General features: G+C 38.4%; 1 protein-coding gene across 1 annotated transcript in view; it reads right to left on the reverse strand.

Annotated features, from left to right (window-relative positions):
- The window catches only part of roraa (RAR-related orphan receptor A, paralog a), a 282907-nt gene extending 265900 nt beyond the window's left edge, over positions 1 to 17007 (reverse strand). The window contains exon 1 of the mRNA XM_066667463.1: positions 16563 to 17007. Coding sequence (XP_066523560.1) covers positions 16563 to 16716 — 154 coding nt within the window. The 5' untranslated portion in view covers positions 16717 to 17007. The remainder of the gene's footprint in view (positions 1 to 16562) is intronic.
- Between the last annotated feature and the right edge of the window lie 10091 nt (positions 17008 to 27098).

The following is a 27098-nucleotide window of genomic DNA, read 5'->3' on the forward strand; positions in this document are numbered from 1 at the left end:
GGTCAACGCTTCTCTTTTACTCCACCAAGCACCATCCACCATCAGGCCCAGCGTGCAGCGAAGTTAATATTGAGATCTATTATCCAGCAGCCTTCCACCATCTGCCCGGCACGCGCCAAGCAGCTCAGCAACTCTACTGTACAAGTGCCTGTATACATGCTTCATCTGGCACAAATCAGGTACAGTCCACACACACCATAGATTCTGTTTAGTCTCATATGCAAACTCTGTGCTAATGTGTGCAATATGACAAAAGACCAAAACAAAACAAAAAGTCACGATATTATATATATTAATATAATATAATAATAAATATAATAAATAAATGAAAATAAACTATGAAAATACTATTGCAACTTTTGTAAAAATCAATTTGCAGCAAAAAGGACCTCTGGAAGAAAGAGATTGTCATGTGATTTGCAACACCACTTCGGTTAAAAAAATGGAGTACAAGCATTGCTGGCAGTGACTGAGTGAGTGAGTGAGAGAGAAACAGCAAAACACTTTGTAAAATACATTAATAAAACAAATAATGCAATAAGCTGACATCTAAGCCTACTTGTTACTGTACAGTGCTTTTTTTTATTACACACTGGTGTGGTTTACAGGCTCTATAAAATTGTTCTAAAATGCAGACATCTACTGTTGTAACATTGTGGCATACTGTAATATGATCCTGAAGCTGATATCATATTGCCCAGTCTTGCACATTTTCTCTGAATGGTTTTTAAATTGCAGAATAATAGTGACACATTTCCTGTGATGAGAGAAATCTATAGATCTAGAACAGCACACTCCATAACCCTAATCATGTTTTTTTCCTCATTTTTATTAAGAGATTACAAGAGCCTCACTGTCCAGTTCTCCAAGGCTGCACGACTTGTCCCAGACAATGGGTAAAAAGTGCTATTTGCAATGAAAGGGCCATTGAGTGGCTTTCAAGGAACTTTTCTGAGAGGGCTGAACATGAGGGTCAGCACGAGCTCACCGGATCCTTTAGGGAGGTCAAGCTGCTGTGTTGTCAAACTGTGAAGATTACACCACCATGAGTTAACAACATGGAAGCTCAGATGTACACAAACACACCTCTTATACACATATTTAACCTTCAGTGTGCCACTATTTCCACATTCCACAAAGTTCCTGCCCATTCTGATGCTTCAACAAACCAACTGTGTCATGTGAAGGCAGCAAAAACAAGCCCAGTTTTGACAGACCGCCATCGGCTGCATAGCATTTATCATACAGGTGTCGTCTGGCATTTCAACAATGGGAAGGTAGTGTGCAAAATACATTCCCTTCTTATTAGAGGTCCTAGACGTTTTGGTGCCTCATATCAATGTCTTTGTTTACATTTGCTTTTTTATTTTATATAATAAATATTGTAGTAGCTCCGGTTTCCTCCCACAGTCCAAAAACACACGTTGGTAGGTGGATTGGCAACTCAAAAGTGTCCGTAGGTGTAAATGTGTGTGTGTGTGTGTGTGTGTCTGTGTTGCCCTGTGAAGGATTGGCGCCCTTTCCAGGGTGTATTCCCACCTTGCGCCCAATGATTCCAGGTAGGCTCTGGACCCACCGCGACCCTGAACTAGATAAGCGCTTACAGATAATGAATAAATGAATGAATGAAATATTGTAGTACTGCATTTTAGGGTGGAAAACTGTAAAACCATGAGAGTAAATGACTGTAAACTCTAAAAAGTTTGAAAACAGTTTCTGTAACAGTGAAATACCGTAAATAGCTTCATCAGCCAAAATAGAAAATACATTATTTCACTGTTAAAAGTACAAACCATTAGGGGCGGTACAAGTGTCCAAGTGTCCAAGTAGTGGGAGGAGCTCATTAGACAGAGGCTCATTAGAGAGCTCCCAGCATGCCTTGCTGCTCCATATTTTCTTTGTTTTCTTCTGTCTTTGAGACTTTTTGCTTTTGGGTTGCATTGGGGCGATTACTTTGTGTATTTGTGTGTGTGTGTGTGTGTGTATTTGTGTGCATGTTATGACGAGATGTGTGTTGGTCAGGAAAGTTCACCATCAGCTTGTGTTCTGAATGCTGGAATGTGGCACCCAGATACTGCACATTTCTTTAGTCCTTTCAGCAACATTTCCTTTTAAGGGCTGAATATATGATGCGGTTTGGCTATATCTAAATATGGCTATATCTCAGTCTCCATTCTCTCATTTGTCACACAATTTACATGTTAATTTTATAGCAAACAATGTTTCTTTGTTATTATTATGTAAATACTATGACTTTTTTACAGTATAGATCTGTTTATTTAACAAAAAACTACTCTAAACAAAACAGCCCTTAAATGTAAAATTTACGATTGCCAAAAATGTGACTGTATATTTTACGGTGAAATTCGTGCCACCACAGCTGCTAGATTTTTTACTGTAAATTTTACAGATTTTCTTTTACAGTGTGGAAAATGTGGAGCAAAGATAATAAATGTAGATATTAAAAAAAAAGGTATCACAGTTATTTTATTAAAACATTTTGTGTGATTGTTTTGATGTTTGTAAAATTGGTAAGGCAATTGATTTTTAAGAATGCAGCAGGATTTGGACACATTCTTAAAAAATGCATCATTTTTTCTTTGTTCATTTTATGTTATTTAAAAAATAAATAAATAAATAAATAAATAACTACATAAATAAATAAATGTATAGGATTTTAAAACTGAGAAAACCAAGGTCTCTTTGATTCAAAGAATCACTGTTATTTATTCAGTGTAACAGCTTAAAAACAAGACAGCTGAGCTTGACAAACACATTTACACTACTGTTTATCTTCACACTACTTCCCTTTACAATAACCTGTCAAGCAAAGGCACAACTTTGGCCAACCTGAACTTTAGCTTTATCGGCCTTGTCCATTTAAGGTGGAATAGCTTCATTCCCTTAGCCCAAAATAAAAATGATAGCTAACACCAAGCTAAGAGCCATGTCTTGAGTCATTTATAGAAATTTACACCGATGAATGAACACTTCACATTCTATTTAGCACTAAATGTCTGAAATGATTTAACACTAGTTGCTTCTTGTTTATACAATAATATATTTACAAAAATATCACAAACATCCTTTACAATAAGTACTAGGGGTGTGCCAAATATATATTTTAGGGCTTCTGAGGTTTGGTCAGGATATTCAGTGAATATTCAGGGAGTGGGGTATTGTATACTGTTGTCAACAAAATCCGCTTCCAACCCCTGCTTTAATATCCCTCTCTCCAGTGGTTCATAGCGCAGCTTTGCTCGCTACATATGCGTGCTAACCTGCTAACTAGCTCACTGACTAAGGAGGCATTCTCATTTGAAGTGTAAAGCTGACAAAATGAACTGTACACTTTGTCTTAGTTGTATGTAGGATGTTGTAGCATGTTAGGCTGTTTTAGTCTTCGTTCAAGACTTTTATGTTGACAAAGCTGGATACATGTGGAGTGAGGGTTGCTTTTATCGCTACATTTATCAAAAAAAAAAAAAAAAAAAAAAAAAAGAAAAGAATATCCTAATCTCAAATTCATAAACCGAATTTCTACCCAATGAACAAATATCCGAATATTCCGGGCCAGCCCTAGTAGATAAGTACCTCGGGACACTGAATGTGTCTGGTTAAATTCAAAGAGATTAGATTATGTCTAAAATTGTAACATTATATGAGGATTAAAACATAAATAGCACATCTTTGGTTCCATTTGTTGCATAATGGTTACACACTGAAAAGAGAAGCTTGTATGTGTACATTTAATTTAAAGGTTGTGTGAGGAACAGTATATTGTCCTACATTGTTATTAGTTCATTGATAATTATAATTAATATGTACCCCAAAAACTGTCTGAGCTACTAATAGCATGCACGTGTCTACATGTAAATTCATGTACAATCTCTAATTCATCTTTGTTGTTCTGTTACCCAAATGACCATGCTTGACTGCGTGGGTTTTCTCCCAGGTACAGTTGACGTTCAAATCAGGAGATGTACAGTGCTGGAGGCTATGTTGGCACAGTCTTCCTGGGAATAATCTTTTTAATGTGCCCCTGCATTTGCATCAAGTGGGGAAACTGCTTACCTATAACAGGGTGTAGAGCAGGGCTCTATGCTTGATCCAATGCCTTTAGGGCACTATCTGTTGTTATCTGTCGGAGTCAGGACACTACTATCAGTATAATCCTGTCAACGTCATCCTACATGCTTTGGCAGTGTTGACCAACACTGGAGCTTTAATGTCCAACCGTGCTTATTTGTCAGCTATTTATTTTATACGGTGTGGATTTCTTGCCAAGCTGGTCCTGTGGTCTGAACTTGCAAAACATGCAAATGGACCCCGTTGTACATGTGATGGCCTTATTCGATCAGCATCAAAGCTTGAGCTGTTGGTAAACAGAACCAACTGACATTTTCCCTTTGTCATGCCAGTCCACATTAAGTTCATTTTGCAACTGCCATGTATCATTTTGTGTATACTACAGGGCCACATGAATGAGCCCAACAGATTTTCCTTTCGCAACATAACAGTTTGCAATTATGTAAGCCAATATTTTCAGTGTATGGGGGGTGGGGGTGTGGGCACTGGTCAACATCTCACGTGGCAAAAGAGGTGGCCATGCAAAAATGTAACTGAAGTTGTTAATCACTCAAGACACTGCCATATATCTACCCTGACTCATTTGTTTGTCACAAGGTAGAGATGGGAATAAGAAACCAGTATTTGTTGCACTGTTACATCACAAGCACACTGTTGCAGGTGTGTAAAACAGATGTGAGAATAACATCAGGAGTCTGTAAAATTGCTGCAGTATCTGCATTTACTCTTCTACTCAGCAATAGATGCTGAAGCACTTCAGTATAGAACTGGCTACATTCAGCCACAAAACATTCCTGGAGTCAAGTACTGATGTTAGATGATTAGTAAGAGATCACGAACACCCCTCTAACTCATCCTAAAGCTAAAGAATATTAAGAATATTTGTGGCTGCTGCAAAGTTTGTCATCTGATTGCCAAAATCTAGGGAAATTAAAAGGAGCTTTGTGTCTGGGTCAGCAAAGGGTGTACTTTAATGAAGATACACTTACCAAATGTCTGAATACGTTTAGACATAGATTCCTTCAACCTCAACCTACAATAACAATATTAATATATTTTTAGAAAGTTAATGTATGCTCCTAAGATGTAATGTTGTGAGTAATGCTCTCTTTTCACAGAACTGAATGTGCATGGAGCACACACATGTAGAGGAATATACAGATGATCATTAGGCCTTAGGCCACTAGGAAGAAGAGGGAAAGAGAGTTAGAAGACAGAAAGAGAAAGAGAGAGAGAGAGAGAGACAGACCATGTTGACACCTCACTGGCCCTGTTAATCTGATCTTTGAGTGATGGCTGCGAGTTTGAAAGGCACTTTGTCCAATTAGAACTGTGCAGCAAATTTCCACCTGGCCCTGACAGAGATGAAGTGGCTCTTTGAGAAGATCCAGTGGCATGTAGCCAGGTAAGAGAGAAGCCCACCACACAGCTTCTGATCCAACTGGCAATTAATGAGCCTCCCAAGCACTCATCCCCTTAAATGCAAATTGACATGATAATGAGTATTCTCTCTAACAATTAACAGCAAGGACTGACATTTACCTCTGAGTATGTTTTAAAGAAGTGCACAATTTGGACAAACTGCCACCCATTGCAAAGACTGGTCAATCAATGTCTCGCAGCACCAAGCTGGAGAGCACTGTGCTGCAAATGTACTCCCATTGATACGAATGACAGATGTACCCAATAAATGGTCTGGCACATCATAATTTCAGAGCCCCCACCTCCTCTGAAGTGCTCCTGCACTCTGGACCGCAGGTATAATTTTAACCATATGAATGGGAAAAGTCAGACTACTTCCGCTTATTCCCTCGGCTTCTCAGCATGGGCCATTACTCTGAGTGTTTGGTATAAATCACAGCACTCTAAGTCACCTGCCACACAGCATACAGGCGAAACAAAATCTTTACCAAATTTGGTTTATTTCTGAAGCCAGTGTGAAATGACACAGAAAAAAGTAAGCGTATGGAAACTTCAGGATTGTGTAATGAATTTCATAAGAGCCATTAACTGAGAGGTTTGACTGACAAATTCACTAGTCCCCTGAGTTGATTCCTATCAAGCTTATTCAAATTTCATTGCAGCGTGTACAGATCAATGGAAAATAATTACTTCCTAAGCTGACACAGAAGCTACAAATAATGTAGCTCCTTAAGTTTCAGAAGCTAAAGCACTTTAAAATGATTATTAATAATGACACAAAATTTTCAACATATAAAATCATACATTTTCTCCCCTTATATTTTGCATGATATATTGTATAGCTTCAGCACATGCACAGCACATTTCATGGCCATGTCAATGACATTCCTGAAGGAGTAATTTCATCCTCTAAACTCACGAACATTAACTTCCATCTTCCTATTTCTGCATGTCTATTTCTGTCTGTCGCATAAAAATAGGGTTTTAATAACCTGACATGGGGTTAATTATTGCATCCCGGCCGCCACATTATGAAAATAAAGTGGTAAAACACTGATAGATAAGGCAGATAAACTTTTCGCCTAGAGATTTAGACATGATTGGTGTGTCAAACATGGCAAAGAGGGTCTTCCTCTCAGTCACTGCCAACCCTCTGGAACGATCTTCTGACAGGGGATTAAGGGTCTATATCACTGCCATGTCATTTTCATCCCATTCCTATCCATCCACATATGCAGCCATTAACTGTCCATTAGACAAAAAAGAGAAATTTCAGTTTCAGTTACTAACAGATCACTTGGTGGGGGGCTTGAGGGGAGATACTAGTTAATCAGCATGGTAGAAGCTATAAAGGAGGACTATAATTAAGTTGCAATACCAGATTATTCTGCTATTTAAATAAAAACATTTTTAAAAAATTGACTAAGGTTTGATTTTATGCATTATAACATTATAGTTTGTTTACTCCGTAGGTTGTTAGACAACAGCTTCCATTGTGACACAACAGCAAGACAACACTGTATTGTTTGATTGTTAGCTTACTTCCTAGAGAGTTCAATTACATTTTAGTAGACAAATATGTAGCTTCTCCAACTAAGTAGAACAATTGAGATCATTCTCAACGCTGCAGTGACAATGACCTGGAAGTGGCATGTGTTGCACTGACAAAAAAAGTGATCAGACACTGCAGTGCTCCTTGAATTTTTAAACCCTGAACTGTCCACCAACAAAATAATATGACCACAGGAGAAAAAGCTAAAAAGGGACTAACAAAGTATGCAGAGCAACAGATGGACTACAATCTCTAATTGTAGAACAACATGCTCTTTTATGGTCAATGAATCACATGAAATGGACAGTGACTGTGAAAATGAGGAGTTAATTTTAATGGTAGAGCTGATCAGTGTTTATATAAAGTGCACTAACACCTGAATCCATTTAGAGAACACAAAAATCCACTCTAGACAGTTTCAGCTATAATCAACTCAGTAATGCCTTTTAATGTGTTCTTGTACGGCATCTCATAATGAAGCACAACATGAATGTAACAATAACACCACATGCAAAGACTTTCATTGCCTCACAGAATTACACTGAAGGTCAACAAGGATACAAAGTCCTAGGACAACCCACCCCCATCCCCTTCCAAGGACCAAAAGATATTTAAATAAGAATGAACTAATGGATTCCTATCCAGTGCGATTCAACATGATTAATACTTATGGGTATTGTTTAACCACTGCGGTCCACTACACCACTGTAATTGGTGAGAAATTGCATGAGAAAGAGCCTCCGATATTAATAATTAGTTTGGTTGAATTTTCATAGGGGAAAGAAACATGTCCGAGCTCAGAAGATTTTAATCAAAGACTCAAAATAGCAGCTGATTGTAATCTGCAATCTAAAGTCACTGTGGGTGTTTGAAGAATACATTGTGCTGTGGTGTGAAATTAATTCGATTAAGAGTCTGCTGTACTATACCTGTAGGGACAAGATTTGACTACGTACATATTATTTATGGGATTATGTCTTGCTTGTTAATCAAATACGAATGATCAAATAAAAAGCACTGACACTTTTTTAAAACATTTTTTTTTTATCATAATTAGCCAAAATTTTGTTAGGGGGCTGAGAGGGGAGTCAATCGCCTACTTAACATTGCCCAAGCACACGTTAACACAGGTCAGATCATTTTATCACTTAAGAAGCTGAATAAATGGAATTGATATGCATCTGATTTGAAGACGCGGGCCCAGGATTTAATTAGAAACATGAAGCATGGATTGCTGTTTTTGCTAAAATAGTAATCCAATCATGCAAACACCCGACAAAGAGCATATACATAAATTATAAAACAGGCAGTATGACTGAGACAGTATCTCCCTATAGGAAGAGAAACACAACAGGTCTCCAGAGAAAAAGGAAACATCAATTGAACCCAGGAAATGGCCTAGATTTTCATGTCCCTTCTGTGTTTCCAAACTTGCTTTTATGAGCCGGGTGAACACACCTTGTAAAAGAAGGTTTTACTTTTTTAAGATGAAAAGCAGACAACATTTCACAACCTCTGGCCAATGGAAACAAGCCATTACTTTCAGACCAACTCTGTGTTTTGCTTGAAGCTCAGGGTTGAACCATTTAAAACTATTCTAAGAGCAATTTCCTCAACCAAAATCTTAGCTTTAAAAACCAAAAGGAATAATACAAAACTGAGCTTGGTTCAGTTCAAAACGGAGCTTGTGTTTGTACCACCACACCCACATTGTGTATTAAACCAGCGAGTGACATTAACACTTTCCCCTCAACTTTTCATTTTCTGATCACACATTCATCAGAAATACAGGGAGAACGGTTCTGCCAGAGCTGAAAATATTTATTCTGAAACGCTGAGGAGAATAACAGTGTTTAAAGGACTCTGGGGGAGTGCAGTTCAAATCCAACAGATTTTACACCATTACCTCGTACTGTTTTAAAATCCAGCACATACACACACCATACCACATTGAGGAAATGTAAGCAAGTAATTCTAGCTTTAGAGCGTGCAATTCCAAAATGACATGATCAGATTTCACTCCGAATTATAAAAACCTGAGAGCTACATTTTTTGTGGAGTGCAATATTTTGATTTTGGTAACTTTGTGCTTCAGCATTTTTTGTTGAGTAAAAAGGTATGTTTGTTATAATGTGACAGAGATCCTGCAGTTGACTCCAGTGATTTACATTCTGTGTCTGTGGGTTGTGAAGTGTCCTGGCCCAGAGTGATCCTTTAGACCCAACTCATCAACTACTTTCACCCCTGAGACCCCTCTGGAGAGGCCTATTTCACAGCCATGCTCTTCAGAGCCATGTCCTCCATGACGCTACAGGCCTAGATGGGTCATCGCAGACCCACAACAGTAAATTTAGACTCCTTTAAAGTGCTCCCATAATGCACGTGGAGTACATACATTCATTACTTTTTAAACTCTCTATCTCAGATATTAACTTCTGTAAATGGGACATAGATCTGAGAGGTGCTCTGTCACTGGAGATCTCACATCAAAATCTGGTGCCTGTCACCAGCTGAGGGGCCTGTTTGCCAAGCCCACATGCACCACTAGTGGCTTGCACTCCAAAATAAACAGTCTCAGTAGGGCACAACTTTCTAATATAGTTCAAATAGGCTAAACTTGGCCTGATCTGGACACCATAGCATTAATCATATATTCATAAATGATCTACAAAATGTGGGGCCTGTTTCTTTCATCCACTAAACTAAACTTTATTTCTAATTAAAGTATCATTTAACAAAAATCATACAGTTTGAGGAATTTTAAAAATTGAAGACTACATGTTGACACTTGCAGACAGCAAACAGCTAACAGTAGAACAGCTTCTGTAGACAAACTTTCCTAAAAAGCCAGGGCACTATGAATGTGCAGCAACATGGAAAATCACTTGTGCAAAAAAAAAAATTAATAAATAAATAACAAGAAAATAATTCCAAAACTTTCTTGCAGGGACATCTCTTGCTTTATACACTGTTAAGCAATAAATCGATGCAGGGAAGACAGAGGCATGAAAAAGACATGTATAAATATATCTTTACCCTGTGAAAGAGTAGAACTGAGGCATAAATACAGAAATAGCTTTTGCCAACAATTCATAATTCAAGTTGCAAATGATAATGGAGTACAGCTATGGATGTGAAAAACGGGTATTCACAAAATGAACCTAATGATGTCAGAGACATTTTGAGCCATGAACTTTTAGAAAAACAATCAAGGTCCGAGGGCAGGCCTAAATCAACACAGTGCAAATGCATAATCTAGGAAGGAAAATACTTAGAACGGATATATATTGCCATGCAGGTATTTTCTTCAAGGCAATAAATGTGAGCATATATATTTTGCCTACAGTAAATATTAGCAGACATATAGATCACCCTTTCTGAACTGCAGAACTAGCTCCTGGTTTCATGGGAAATTGAATGTGTGCTATCTTATGGATACATTCTAAGCTATCTGCAGCACAAAGGTGCATGGTTTAAAGGTTGTGTAACAGGTGACTTTACATCCTGAAGTGGACTTTGAATTGTGCTCTCGTAATGATTTCATGTTAAAGGGCCCAGGAAGCTTTCTGACCTGCTTTGACACATTGACTGTTCCATGAAGTTGTTCTGTGTTTGACTAGCATAGACCACATTTGTTCTGATTGCTGTCAAATCAATATCACAATATTAGAATCCTCTTCTGAGCACTTACAATTTCACCATTTTTAGAGTGCACGCAAAATACTTGAACAGTCTTTAAGCAACACAGCAACATCTTCCACTTCAAAGATCAGTGAGAGAAGAAAATTCCCTTTATGTTAGTGGGTCAGCTACTAGGTTTATCCTGATCCCAATGGACTGACTGCTCGATAGGGTCTGACCATTACACTGATAACCTAAACACATTGATACTCAGGTCCCTTGAATTTATTGACAAGGTAAAATGATGGGTCAGTAAAGAATCGGTATTGTGGCTGGATTAATACTGTAATAATCATCACTCCTGGAAGTATATTTTCTTGTAGATGCACGTCTTCACTGCCGGCTCTGTGCAGCACTGTTTGCTCTAATAACGTACAAAATTAGGACTTGGGTCAGAGGAATAGGTCTCGTATCAGCCCAAAAGGGTGCCTGTTCAGGCACACAGGGTAAACCTAATCCCTGGTATTTGAGAATGTCACAGGCTTTTCGAAACAGGGCTGTCAGATAGACTAGCGTGAGCAGCGTGCCAGCTCCCGGCTTTTGTGCAGAAACCTTGTTTAGAGACCTCCGTTCCCTTACGCCCCATCCGTCTTCTGTCAGCGCTGGGTAAACATGCGCCGCCACTCCTGCCCACAGCGCTCAGAGTAAAATAGCACTGGCTGTGGTGGTGAGAGTCCACTTTAAGCAGCTAGACACTGGAGCCCGTAACACTTTGGGTTTCTTTCTACAGAACATCTATGACCGGCCAACAAAAACAACCACTCCAGCCAGACTACTATGTAAAGAGGTGTCTGGTGTTTTTATGTATACATAGCTACATTGTGGCATATGGCCAGGAACAAGCATGGGGCTGTTTATAAAGCAGTGGAGAAATGTGGAGGTTTATCTTATGCTACCGAAGCAACTTAGATGATTTCTAGTAAAGCACCAGTGTTACAGGATAAAATCTATTGGGCTAATTACAGGGTCCATAACAGAGGGCACAGCTTGGTTTTCTATCTACCCTGCTGGGGAGAGTCAATCAGCACACCACCAGGTGACAGATTTCACCATGGCACAGTAACACTGCAAAAGAGAGAGCAAAATATTGTTGTCTGACATGCCAACTAATAAGTAATTATAGCCTAGGCCTTCACAGATGGCAGACCCCACAGTGGTGCCACTGTATCCCACTTGCAAGAAATATAAGCCTACTCTCTCCCCAGTGTGGATAAGCATAAATCAGGACAATCACCCCCAAAATCTCTGAGACTTGACATGTACCTGACCGACGGATTTTAAGCCCTCTTGCTTGTTGTTATTTTGGATTGGTTATTTTGCTTATATATTTTCATTTTGTGCCTCTAGGTAAGTTTTAAATCAGAACTTGGTATACATGTTCTGTTAATGTTACTACCCTTAAAGGCGACCTTCACTATTGGCATCAACTCTGTCTCTCTTTCTCTCAGGGGCATCTTTTTTTTTTTTAGACAACAAAGAGAATTCCAAACATTGATAAGAATGAACCAAGATGAGGATATTGCTCTGTTATGGCTCCATTTGTGGGTATTGGCTTATTTTTACTGTTTCGGATCACAGGTGCAAATTAAAATTTCAGCCATGGACAAACAACAGCCTTTTTTTTCCTCAAGCATAAAATTCCACCTTAAAAGACTCTGAGCTTTTGAACATAAACAAACCAGAGAGAACTGTGTTTCCTCACAATTGTAGACATTCCCTTTAATGTCCAGGAGTAGCTCTATGAGATTCCAAACCTTAGACAAATATTGTAACACTTCCCAAAGCTATTAAAATCCATCTTGGCAAAGCAGAAAGAGCAGGCGCTTCAACACGTTTGCAGGAGAGTTCACGCAGACACAGATCATCAGCATGTGAGAGTCCAGTTAGTCCCTTACTCTGTAAAGAATACAAAGTTGCATTTTATCATACAAACACTTTAACTGAAATTCTCAAAGTTGTATTCCCCCTTGAAACACGGTATAACTCAAAATCAACCTAAGCTTGAGCTGATTCACAGGTAAATAACTGTGCACCATTAGCTGACTAAAAAAGCCAAAAAATGACAACAGCTTTAATAGCAATAATTATAACGTGACCACTATTGTTACGGGAATACATAACTTATGTTCAACTTACAGAATAAATATTCAACTTACATTATATAAATATAAAATGTTTCTATCTTTATAGCTATAATATGGAAATAAGAGTGAACGCCCACTTTCTCATCAATGAATCCTTGGTCAAACAGTCTAACTCTTAGTAATGGACAATTCATACGCAACTTTTAGAATTTTATATTCTCAAGAAAAAAAACAGGTATTGTTCCACAATTCCAACAAGTATGCTGAATAAAAAAAATTGAAGCAGACAATTTATGCGGATTTAAGATCTGTCAGCTCTACCCACTTTCTAAATGGACCTTTATTAGTAATACTATATAACTGACACTGGATCAGCAATGAAATCAACCTCTTATAACATCTGTAATGGGAAAGGATCAAGACTTTCATTGCATCCACAGCTGTACACAGACCAGAGTATTCCCTGGCATTTATTACACCCTTAATATTGATTATTTCCAAACTTCTTCCTCTAAAGCTAGAAAATGCTGTGCTACGGTAATGATACCTTCTCTTCAAGCTAATGATTTCAGTAGACCCACAAGAATCCCTCTCTGCACCCTCTGATATCTTGCAAGAGCCTATGCTGAAATAAGCCTTTAATATTTGACCCAGAGCAGTCACACTTATGAAGTATTAGTCAGATGTTTTCTCTGAGCACAAGCTCCCAGTCTGAGACTTTTTTACTACTCTGTAAGAAAAGTAGCTCAATTTTTTACTATGCTACTTGTATGTTACTTGAATTACATTATGCTACTTGTGTCATTGTTTAAATATAATACAAATAATAATAATTGACTTTTAACACATCATAATGGCACTGTAATCATTAAACCCTGAGTGTTAAATAAATATATTTTTTTTCAATCTACAACTGTGAATTTATTTCTCAGTCATGTTTTTTCCACAATTTGTTGGCATCTGTGGATAAACGTAAGAGCAGTGTCTGAACAACGCACTGTAATTAGGACATTTTTCACATAGCTGAACTGTAGAACTAAGCCTCTGCCTGACTGTTCGCGTGAACTCATTTTAGGTAGTAATTTATACCTTTTCTGAAATAACAGGATTTACTGGATCAGAGTCCAGATGATAAAACAATATTCAAACAACATATATGATAACCGTTCATGTACACTTTGATGACCATTTTACTACTAACACAGCTTTTCCCCCAGCTGTGTTTCCTTATAGCAAAACTTTAAATAGCAAAGAAGCTAAGTCTGACTTGGAAAAGACTTGTTAACAAGGCAGTGAAGCAAATGTGAGCAGTGAACAGTGAGCAGCCAAATAGAAATAAAACCAGTCCTTCTCTGGGAATAATTATTAGATATGACAAATATTTGTTTTCAAAAGTGCTTGAAAATAATGTGCATAAAAAAAACGATGTACTTTGATTTATGGAAACAAGCTGTGGTTAAAAAAAAAGCCATAAACAACTACAAACAACAAACTTATTTATATGAACATTCTTAATTGTTTCCCAATGTTTTATGCCATTGCTCGCATGCAAAAGACTTTCAGTGTTAAATGACACATAGTACTAGGTTTTATAAATGCATAAAAGAAAAAGTTTTTAAAGTGTACAAACAATCAGTGTTAGCATTGATTACATAAAATATATATTTTCATGGGTGCTACTGATGATTAACTTAATTTAAACTCAAGATCTGACCGCACTGTGACCTGTAACATGTTTCTTACCACAAGATACAAAACAAAACAAAAAAACACTTTTGTAGTTAAATTTAAAGTTTATTTTTGGATGAATACGCTGAAAATATTATTAACTATATGATTATTGTTAATAGATGTGTTTTTATTCAATTTGCCTTCCCTGAATGTATTTGCAGAGCTGTAAAAGTTGTGAAAGGCCCTGTATTATCTGTGCTATCACCTAACTTTATCAAACAAGAGGTAAAGTGCTATCAAACACCTGGAACAGTTAGTTAACTGTGAGTTATTGCTCAAGTGAAAGAAAGTGGTGGGAATCTGAAATAATCTTGAGCAGAGCTTTCCAAAGTGAACATTTTGTTTCTCTCTCTCTCTCTCTCACCCATTCAGAAGGTTACATAACAGAGCTAAGGCGTTCTTTTTCCTGCCTTTCCCTTCCAGATGCACTTTAGTCCTTTTGCAGTAAAGGGTGGGGATGAATATGGGTCAGCGGGTTAGGAGTGTCTCGTGGCCAGGTTTCTTTTTCATTAAAGAAGAAAAGGGGTCTGACTCAAATCAGGCTGAAATTAAAGTTTCGAACCGACGAAATGCCGTCATATACCTGCTCTAGCCTGCTATTACATAACCGAGCAGAGCTTGGAAACTGGCGAGTCACTAAGTAAAACAGGCGCTCTCCCTCTTTCTCAGCGCTGCTACAAAGTTTAGTAAAAGGTGGTGAGAGTGGAGAAACAACGGCTTAAACGTCGACGTCGTGGCACAAAAGAATGCGTTCAGTGTTTAGAAAACTTCTCGGGAGCGCGCGCGAACTGAGATCTCTCTCTCTCTCTCTCTGAGTGCGCGCGCTCCTCTGTTTATGGCAAAACTTGTTACATAACCAGCTTACATTCCACCTTCACCATATCAGCGGCTAAATTTACCCTCCCGCCGTTTTAACGTGGACCCAGCGAACACTGGGCCGAGCCCCCCGCAAGCCTCCTAAAACTTTCAGCTCCCTCTTTACTCTGCTATCGTTTCCTGTCTCTGGCTGAATCCGTGCTAACGTGCAGATCCATTTTCCGCCGAACTTGGATGAGCTGAGTTGAATGGAGGCTGCCGAGGAGGGGGGAGTGGCTTAAGCGAGCCTCTACTGTCTCTACTGTAAAACACCACCGGGCTCCTAACCACACGAGGCTCGGCGGGTCCGTGTTCGCGATGAGCACCCGAACCCCACACAGCGTAAACAGGGGTCCGTCCGTGCCGTTTATAGGCACGTGAAAACATTCGCCCCGAGCGCAAGCTGCTTGACGTTTCCCCACGCAACGTAAACGGCGCACGAGCCGGACAGAGAGCGCGTGCACCGCCACACTGACAGCTAACGTGGAAAACACTCAGCCGTACATTCGCCAACCACGAGACGTGGAACTTGTGCTCGGTCCACGGTGACAGCCCGTGCTTTTAGATGTGTGAGTGCTGGGGGACGGCTGAGGTTTGTTATCACACACTCAAGTGCTCGACGAAGTTGGGCAGAGCGTTCCATCAGTGAGACATGGCCTTTTAATTGTGGCCCCAAATCTAAATAAAAAATAATAATAAAGATAAAAAGAAATGAAATACAATACGTGCTACTTTTCAGTTTAACTTGATGCTCGTGGCGGAAGGAGCTAATGGCAGCCTGAACTGAACGTGTGCTGCCAGTACCTGGTGCTGTCATAGCCAGCCACAATGCTAAGATCTGTCTCTCTGTCTCTGTCTGACTGTCAGTGAGCAGCAGCGGCAGCAGCCGAACTCCTCACTGTTACAATCATAACGTGTTCCAAAACGGTCAAAGATGCAGCGAGACGCAGGGAGCTCGCCTTTCACATGAACCCACAATAATGCATTCAGTTCACCGAATCGCCTTTCCATGCACATCAGCTCCACGAATACAGCGGTCTAAGTTGATCTTGCCACGGATTCACTTTGAAGTTTGATGCATCAATATTGAGGGGAATCAATAGCCCCCGAAGCTCGCCGCTGACAGTGTGAACTGAGCGGGCTCTTACCTCTGTTGGTGCTGGAGCAGCTGTGTCTCCGGACTGGGGCTTGGTGCTCAGCTTTGCGGAGAGTCTCCAGGTTTACCGGGGCTTCCCTGACCGGGGTAGCCGACTCTGAGGCGCTGTTGCCCGGGTCGCTTGTTGGATCTGGAGGGGACTCCATGTTGTTGTATCTCGGCTTTTTCTCCTCTCTTTCCTCTTCTTCGGTCTTCTCCGCGGAACACGAAGCGTCGCGACGAGATTTTCTCGAGCTGAGGAGACTTCGCCCGGCCGTGTAAATTTAGAGCAGAACTAAGAAATGTTCAAAAAACGCGAGGGTAGTCAGAGGTGGGTGTGTAGGGCTGATTGTCCACTGGCAGCGCTAGAGAGAGCTCCAGTCAGACAGAGCTGAGGAAGGGAGAGGTTGTCAATAGTCGATGAATGGATGTGAGCGGTGGAGGAGCCCTCTCGCACTGAGCTGCGCCTCTTTCATGTCCTCTCGTTATGTTTCACACACATGTCGACTATGTTCGGTCTCAGAGTGTGGCTGCGTTATAACAAACACATTCAGCAGTCACAACGGCTCACGGCTATCAGATAGACTAATAAAACTCTACTTCAGGTTCAATGTCGACGACAAGCTCTACTTATTTCACCTTTGTAGGAGGAATATGCGCCCCCCAAACACAGGTTCATGCCCCTAATGTTCACACAGCAATACTACTGATTCATTAATTTTCACACAGCAATACTACTGATTCATTAATGTTCACGCAGCAGTACTACTGATTCATTAATGTTCACACAACAATACTACTGATTCATTAATTTTCACACAGCAATACTACTGATTCATTAATGTTCACGCAGCAGTACTACTGATTCATTAATGTTCACACAACAATACTACTGATTCATTAATGTTCACACAACAATACTACTGATTCATTAATGTTCACACAGCAATACTACTGATTCATTAATGTTCACGCAGCAGTACTACTGATTCATTAATGTTCACGCAGCAGTACTACTGATTCATTAATGTTCACACAGCAGTACTACTGATTCATTAATGTTCACACAACAATACTACTGATTCATTAATGTTCACGCAGCAGTACTACTGATTCATTAATGTTCACACAGCAATACTACTGATTCATTAATGTTCACACAGCAGTACTACTGATTCATTAATGTTCACACAACAATACTACTGATTCATTAATGTTCACGCAGCAGTACTACTGATTCATTAATGTTCACACAGCAATACTACTGATTCATTAATGTTCACGCAGCAGTACTACTGATTCATTAATGTTCACACAACAATACTACTGATTCATTAATGTTCACACAACAATACTACTGATTCATTAATGTTCACACAGCAATACTACTGATTCATTAATGTTCACGCAGCAGTACTACTGATTCATTAATGTTCACGCAGCAGTACTACTGATTCATTAATGTTCACACAGCAGTACTACTGATTCATTAATGTTCACACAACAATACTACTGATTCATTAATGTTCACGCAGCAGTACTACTGATTCATTAATGTTCACACAGCAATACTACTGATTCATTAATGTTCACACAGCAGTACTACTGATTCATTAATGTTCACACAACAATACTACTGATTCATTAATGTTCACGCAGCAGTACTACTGATTCATTAATGTTCACACAGCAATACTACTGATTCATTAATGTTCACGCAGCAGTACTACTGATTCATTAATGTTCACACAGCAGTACTACTGATTCATTAATGTTCACACAACAATACTACTGATTCATTAATGTTCACGCAGCAATACTACTGATTCATTAATGTTCACACAGCAATACTACTGATTCATTAATGTTCACACAACAATACTACTGATTCATTAATGTTCACACAGCAATACTACTGATTCATTAATGTTCACACAACAATACTACTGATTCATTAATGTTCACACAACAATACTACTGATTCATTAATGTTCACGCAGCAGTACTACTGATTCATTAATGTTCACACAGCAATACTACTGATTCATTAATGATCACACAGCAATACTACTGATTCATTAATGATCACACAGCAATACTACTGATTCATTAATGTTCACGCAGCAGTACTACTGATTCATTAATGTTCACACAACAATACTACTGATTCATTAATGTTCACACAACAATACTACTGATTCATTAATGATCACACAGCAATAATACTGATTCATTAATGTTCACACAGCAATACTACTGATTCATTAATGTTCACACAACAATACTACTGATTCATTAATGACCACACAGCAATAATACTGATTCATTAATGTTCACACAGCAATACTACTGATTCATTAATGTTCACGTAGCAGTACTACTGATTCATTAATGTTCACACAGCAATACTATTGATTCATTAATGTTCACACAGCAATACTATTGATTCATTAATGTTCACACAGAAATACTACTGAATCATTAATGTTCACACAACAATACTACTGATTCATTAATGATCACACAACAATACTACTGATTCATTAATGTTCACACAACAATACTACTGATTCATTAATGTTCACACAACAATACTACTGATTCATTAATGTTCACACAGCAATACTATTGATTCATTAATGTTCACACAGAAATACTACTGAATCATTAATGTTCACACAACAATACTACTGATTTATTAATGTTCACACAACAATACTACTGATTCATTAATGATCACACAGCAATAATACTGATTCATTAATGTTCACACAACAATACTACTGATTCATTAATGTTCACACAACAATACTACTCATTCATTAATGATTACACAGCAATAATACTGATTCATTAATGTTCACACAGCAATAATAGTGATTCATTAATGTTCACACAACAATACTACTGATTCATTAATGATCACACAGCAATAATACTGATTCATTAATGTTCACACAGCAATAATAGTGATTCATTAATGTTCACACAACAATACTACTGATTCATTAATGACCACACAGCAATAATACTGATTCATTAATGTTCACACAGCAATACTACTGATTCATTAATGTTCACGTAGCAGTACTACTGATTCATTAATGTTCACACAGCAATACTATTGATTCATTAATGTTCACACAGAAATACTACTGAATCATTAATGTTCACACAACAATACTACTGATTCATTAATGATCACACAACAATACTACTGATTCATTAATGTTCACACAACAATACTACTGATTCATTAATGTTCACACAACAATACTACTGATTCATTAATGTTCACACAGCAATACTATTGATTCATTAATGTTCACACAGAAATACTACTGAATCATTAATGTTCACACAACAATACTACTGATTCATTAATGTTTACACAATAATAATACTGATTCATTAATGTTCACACAACAATACTACTGATTCATTAATTTTCACACAGCAATAATACTGATTCATTAATGTTCACACAATACTACTGATTCATTAAAGTTCACACAACAATACTACTGATTCATTAATGTTCACACAGCAATAATACTGATTCATTAATGTTCACACAATACTACTGATTCATTAAAGTTCACACAACAATACTACGGATTCATTAATGTTCACACAGCAATAATACTGATTCATTAATGTTCACAGAGGTTACAGATGTGGTAGATAAATGAGAGGTAACACTAGCACCACCACCACCACCACAATCGCCCTCAGACATTTTATAAAACTTATTTCCAAACACTACAGTGTTATAATAAGGCAAAATAAATAGTGCCACATTTTTCCAAAACGGTTCAATTTTGTAATATATCCAAAAATATAAGCAAATATACATTTGGAAACTTATATTTCTATATTTTAATAATACAAAATAAATGTAAATCTTTATAAACTGTATAAATATAAAAAAGAATATAATTAACACAAAAAAATTGAATATTGCACATTTGCTAACTATTGTTTTTCCATATATACCTTCATATTATTTAGAAAAATGACTGTGGATTGATTTTTTTTTTTTGTTTTGTTTTTAAATTTGAATGTTTTTAAAGTTGAATGTATGCCTTATTAAGATTAATAAATATATAAGTAGGCCACTGAATTCTGAAAGCTACAGAGCTTGTGTGCTTTATCCCGGGCCTTGAACACTTTTCACAGGGCTGTGTAGGTGTATAATCCCTAGTTCTGAATCACAAACACGAGCACTCTTAAAAAGTCACTCGTCTTTCCCCCACAACCTACACTCTGAAAGAGCAGAGCTGGTGTGGAGCACTCCTATCAGCCCTATCTACTTTAGTAGATTGAGTTGGTCTGGATTTACACGGACGTCGCCAGCTGATCAAACATTTCACTGACCGAGTTCTTTCAGCCAAGCATGTCCATAAATGTCTGGAGTGGACAAAGCGCGGCTGGAACGAGTGAAAGTTTTCTTTGCAACTAGGAGTGTCAGCGCACTCTCTACAGACGCCTATGGCGCTGCCAAAGTCCACGTGCACTGCTGGGGAGGGGGCGGGGCAGCGACGGGGCGCGCGCCCTCAGTAGCCACGCCCCCTCCAAAGCTTCGCACGTGGACTTTGGCATGGTCCGTCGTCACTCAGCTAACCTTTAAGCAGGGAACTTAAGAGAAGTCAGAAGTTATCCGTTAAAGCCCTGAAAAGGCACAAACACCAAGGCCTACAAACTGTTAGGAAATTCTTCCCAACAGGTGGCCTTAGTGGTGGCAGTCTACTACTGGCAGTTATCACTAATAGGAAGTCATAGAGACAGCAGAGCCAAACCTTGCACAGCATGAGCTCATGTTATTTAACCTAACACTTGTGTAATGTTTTCCAATTTCATAACGAGACAGTAAAAAATTCCCTATTCTCCCTCTAATAAACACTGAAGCCAAAAATCAACGGGGAAAATTAAACATATTTACAGCATAGACATAGGGAGCCAAGTGCCAGTATGAGGTTAAAGACACTAAGGAGTATGTTCACATTTTATTTCCAAGTCAAAGACTAGTGACACGCTGTTTGTCGTCAGTCACATGCATTGTCAGAGCACTGAAAATGGCAGTCACCTTTTTGACCCCTGTACAAATGAAAATTAATTTCCCAGGTCTGTTTGCCAGGCCACCTGTGAAGCTTTGTTTCTTATCACTATGAGAGCTACTGAACTGTGCAAAATACTTTTTTTTCTGATGTCATCTGGTTATAATAGAAATACTCTCAAGTTCGAGAATCCAACGATTGCCCCATGATGCATAATTAAATCAAGTTTTACAACTAGCATATGCCTATAGTTCCAGAACTGAAAAGAAATCAACCAATTTGGTCCTTCGCACTTGCCTCTCTTCAAGGTTTGTTGACACTGCTCACACTGATGATGGCCCCCAGCCAAATAAATTCAGAGATCAAACTTCAAACCACAGCAAGACATCAAGGGCTCTCTTTCATACTAGGATATGCAACTATCTCATTTTCACAATAAGGAATCAAGTCTGACATGCAGGGAATATTGTTCTTTTTCTACTTTTTATTTCAGGCACAAAATTACTTACTATGCCTTGTCATGAAAGATGACAGCAGTCACAGTGCTACTTGGGGACTGGATTACACTCAAGTTAGAAAGGTAGAGAGAGAAATCATAGTTACATTGGCGTTACAACATTAAAAACATTACCATTACACCCAGCTTTATTATAAAGTGTGTTGTAGAGGTTAATGATCATGGATCTATTTAATTATATACTGAATATCACTACATTTAGTCTTATACTAGTGCCTTTCAATATACTTTCAAAAAAGAAATAAACAAAACAAACAAATAAAAAAAGTTATTTGTATTCAACATTTCACACACACTGCATTAAATCCAATAAGCCTGGACCAATTATGCCGTCTTTGTAATGAAACATGTAGTTGGTCAATGTTCTGTAAATACATATCCTCAGTATACGCCCAAAACCACCCCTACCTGTAAGAGCTGTTGTCTACATGTACTACAGTGTTTTGCGTGGGGAAATCTGTTGTTTTTCTTTGTAATGTACTTTGTATCTGGAAAGGTTTATCCAAATCTGAAATTCACTGTAAAAACATATAGTATGGCAATGTTATCTGCTATAAGAAAATAAGAGAGGGAACAGTAGTTAACAAACCATTTCTGTTAGACGTGTCTAACCATTTTCATTAGAACTCAATTTCCTCTTCCTTTAACAACAAATATGTGCTGGGTTTTTATTACTTTTTTTTTGACAAAGCAATGACAAAGCAAGCTTTGGTAACCTGTTACAGGTAATTTACACGAAGTCATTTGTTGCCAAACGAGTCCATTCTGTAATCAACACCTCTTAACTTGTTCAGAAATGTTTTCTGGAAATATTCTTACATTCCCGGCTTTTTTGATGCTTTGGTATTTGTGTCTTAGTATTTTGTTAATATCACACACACACACACACACACACACACACACACACACACACACACACACACACACACACACACACACATACTCCCCCTCTTACTGGAAACAGTTCCCTACTGCTGCCAGAAAAGATTCAGTGTTTATTTATAACTGAGATTTTGCGGATAATTGTTAAATAGTAGATGGGCACTGGGGCTCAAATAATCATAAAAACACTGCCCAATATTGCATTTCTGTGCATCTGTGCATGCTGATTCTACAACACTAGAATTATTAATTCATTCATTGTCTGCAACCACTTATCCAGTTCAGGGTGGCGATGGATCCGGAGCCTACCCGGAATCACAGGGCACAAGGCAGGAACACCCTGGAGGGGGCGCCAGTCCTTCACAGGGCGACACTAGAATTAGCCAGTAATAAATAAAAATATTTAATGTAATAAAGTATTAAATTAAAGTAATAAATATTGGGGGTGGCACGGTGGCGCAGCAGGTAGTGTCACAGTCACAAAGCTCCAGGGGCCTGGAGGTTGTGGATTCGATTCCCGCTCCGGGTGACAGTTGGTGTGTCCCCGTGGGTTTCCTCCGGGTGCTCCGGTTTCCTCCCACAGTCCAAAAACACATATTGGTAGGTGAATTGGCGACTCAAAAGTGTCCATAGGTGTGAGTGAATGTGTGTGTGTGTGCCTGTGTTGCCCTGTGAAGGACTGGCGCCCCCTCCAGGGTGTATTCCCGCCTTGCGCCCAATGATTTCAGGTAGGCTCTGGACCCACCGCGACCCTGAATTGGATAAGCACTTACAGATAATGAATGAATAAATGAATCATAAATATTGTTTGTAATAATGTTAGTAATAATGGGAACCATGTGCAGACCCATTCAAAATGCAGTGATATCTCCAACACTGAGAGCTGGCTGCATCTTACATGAAGAATGTTTTGCTTTTCCATGCATCATATTTTGCTGATAAGGAGAACTGTCATGTCGTTATTTAGCTTTTTGGTATTGTCTATGTGTAGTAGTGTGTTCCCCTAATAGAGCTTGTAAAGCAGTGACAGTTGGCTAAACCAAAGAGTGGCTTCACAGCTCACACTATCCTCTTTGTGCTCGTGTAATTCTGAGCACCCCAAAGTGCTGCAGAAGCAGCTTCTGTCTCACAGATCCTACTATCTCCAGTCTGGGTAATTGTCCCAAAGATTACGTCCCCAGGCTCAGTCCAAACTCATCGGCCTTCCCTTCACTGAGCTCTTTTTAATTACAGACAGTGAGACGTAAGGTGTTGTACTACACACAAAAAACACCATTACACACTGGACTCAGCTATAACTTTGAATACATTCATTACACCTCCATTTCCTGTTCTTTCTCTCTCTCTCTCTCTCTGCCTATTTGTTGCTTTTTGATTTCTCTCTCCCTTATTTTTCTCATGCTCTTTTATTCTAATTCTCTCCTTATCCTCTTGGTCTTGTTCATCTCAGTTTTTCTCTCCTGTCTCCCCTCTCTCCCATTTTTTGCCTTTCATTCTCTCCCACTCTCCCTCAAGTTTCTCTTAATTTTGAGTCTCTCTTTTTTCTGCTATCAGTTTTTGTTTTTAACATCATGCCCACTTTCCTTTCCGTCTTTCTCCACTCTTGTCTTTCATTTTAATTTTCACTCTCTCCCTAATGCTCTTTTCATCCATTTATTGCTCTTTTTCTATTCCATTTTTCTCCAGTCAGTTTCTGTCTGTTCATCTTGCCCATATACCTCTTCTGCTCTTCCACCCTCTCTATTTCCTTTTCATTCTCTCTATCCTTCATGCCATTCGCATTTTCCTCTCTTTGTCCACCTTGTCCTCTTCTTTTCTTGGTCTCCATCTCTTGTCTCTTTTGCTCTCTAATCTTATTCTGGCTCTTTTTGTTCTCTCTCTCTCTCTCTCTCTCTCTCTCTCTCGAGTCAGAACTGTGATGTGGTTTTGGTTTTTAAGAGGTTGATGTAGGAGAGTATAATGGTGGATTTCATGTTTTACAATGCAATGAAGTATATGGATGGTTCTGAGTGTGGTGGATTATGGTGGGGCTTTGTGCAATATTTCATCTGATGGTATACATTTTACTGACATTATTATTATTTATTTAAAATATACATCTTGTATGGATTTGGTGATAGTCTGAATTTATCAGTATTTTCTGTTCAGTTAAAACTCAACTTTCTCTCTTTCTCTATCCTGTCTTTCCATCATTCATTTCTCATTTTCATTTCATCACTCATGTTTCAGTACTTTTTTCTTCTGTTTTTCCATCTTGCCGCCTTCTTTTCTTGGTCTCCATCTCGTCTTATTTGCACTCTCGAATTCTCTCTCTCTCTCTCTCTCTCTCTCTCTCTCTCTCTCTCTCTCTCTCTCTCTCTCCCTCTCTTTCTTTCTCTCTCTCTCCCTCTCTCTCTTTCCCCCCCCCCCTCTCTCTCTCTCATGTTTCTCCTTATTTTAAACAATACATTTTATGTAAGAACTTGTGCAGGCATAACTATTGCTCTTACATAATCAGAGTATGCACATATTATATAAATTACCATGAATTGAATGTAGTTAGACTTGTGAACTTTGTCCTCATGTATGATTTTACAGGGCACTCCTTACATTGCTTGCATTGTATGTACGTCATTTCTTTGTTTGTTATTTAACAGCTTCCAAAAGGGTTTTATAAAGTAGTAGAAAAAAAAAACACCTGTACATCTAATGTCTGACGTGAAATAATTTATCAGGATCAAATGTACTGACTGACCTGATTAGTCATGGAGATGCAGGACACAAACATTTATAAAGAGAGTATCATATTTAGATGTGAGGGTGTCACTGAATCAAAACTGAAACATCTTTTGGAGTCTGTTGGGCTGAACCACACTCTACAGTGTGCAAATATTCTTAATATTTCCACTGACAAAAGAACAGTGATATGTTATGCAGTTAACAGAATGTTTTTCGATCACTCTCCTTATGATTTCAGGCAACAGTGCGGCTTTAGTATTGACGTCTACATAATTCAAGCATTAAACCACCCCATACAAGCTGTTCATTTTCTTTTCAGTCATTTGCTGCTAAAGACTGGAATACGCTTCAGAAGACTTTAAAATTAGAGGCTTTTATTCTGATTTCAAAATTTAAGAACTGCATTCAGAAAAATTGTTACGGACAAATGTACCTGCTTTGCCGCTAGCTGATTTTTTTCTCCCCCTCTCCTTTTTATTTCTGTGTGTGTGTATGTGTTTGTTCTTTAGGTTATTGATGTAGTCCCTTTCCCTCAAGCAGCTTCTGCTACTTACCAGGCTGTTATTGAAAATAATAATATGTTCTTAATTACTTGCCTGGTCAAATTAAGGGTTAAATAAAATAAAAATGTCATTATCGCGCTAATAAATAATCTCTCACTAGACCAGAGTCAGGTGCTAGAACACACCATCATTTCAGTCTACTGTCAGACAAGAAAAACCAAATGGATGCATCCAGAAAACTCACTAGTTGGATCACAGACATGCAATATATCAAGAGTACAGTTGTTTATTATGTCTGCCATGTTACGCAATCCCACTAATTCTTTCTGAGATCAGCATGTATAATGTTTCCAATGTGCATAAACAAAATAATAAAGAAATATTGCATAGCCTTCCTCCTCCTCTTGTGGAAGTTTACACCAATGCCAAACAGTCCAAAACGTTCAGACAGAAGAGGAAGTGGTGTAAAGTTTAAATTACAATATTGCACACTCAGCCTTTTCCACCACCAAATACAGATAAGTGTAACTCTCTGTAACTGCAGCTGAAAGGCATACGGCACAAGCTGACCCATGTTATTTATGCTGTGGTTTCCATCTGTCACTAATAGTACAAGAGTGTGTGGAGAGGCCACAGGAATCTCACTAGCTCATAATTCTCCACGCTCCACTACGAAACACCACAAAGACGAAATGCACAGAAAGATCTTAAGCGTTTGCATAATCCTTTCTAGGTGTAATTTTAGGTAAATCAAATTTGCAGCGTTAGTATAACACCTTGGCTTTGTAACCAAAGTATCTATAAATACTGGGAAGAAAAAAGAATGATAAATTAAAGGCGACATTCACAATGATAATAAATTGTTATTATAT

This window comes from Hoplias malabaricus, chromosome 4, assembly GCF_029633855.1.
Source record: "Hoplias malabaricus isolate fHopMal1 chromosome 4, fHopMal1.hap1, whole genome shotgun sequence".
Classification (NCBI taxonomy): Eukaryota; Metazoa; Chordata; class Actinopteri; order Characiformes; family Erythrinidae; genus Hoplias; species Hoplias malabaricus.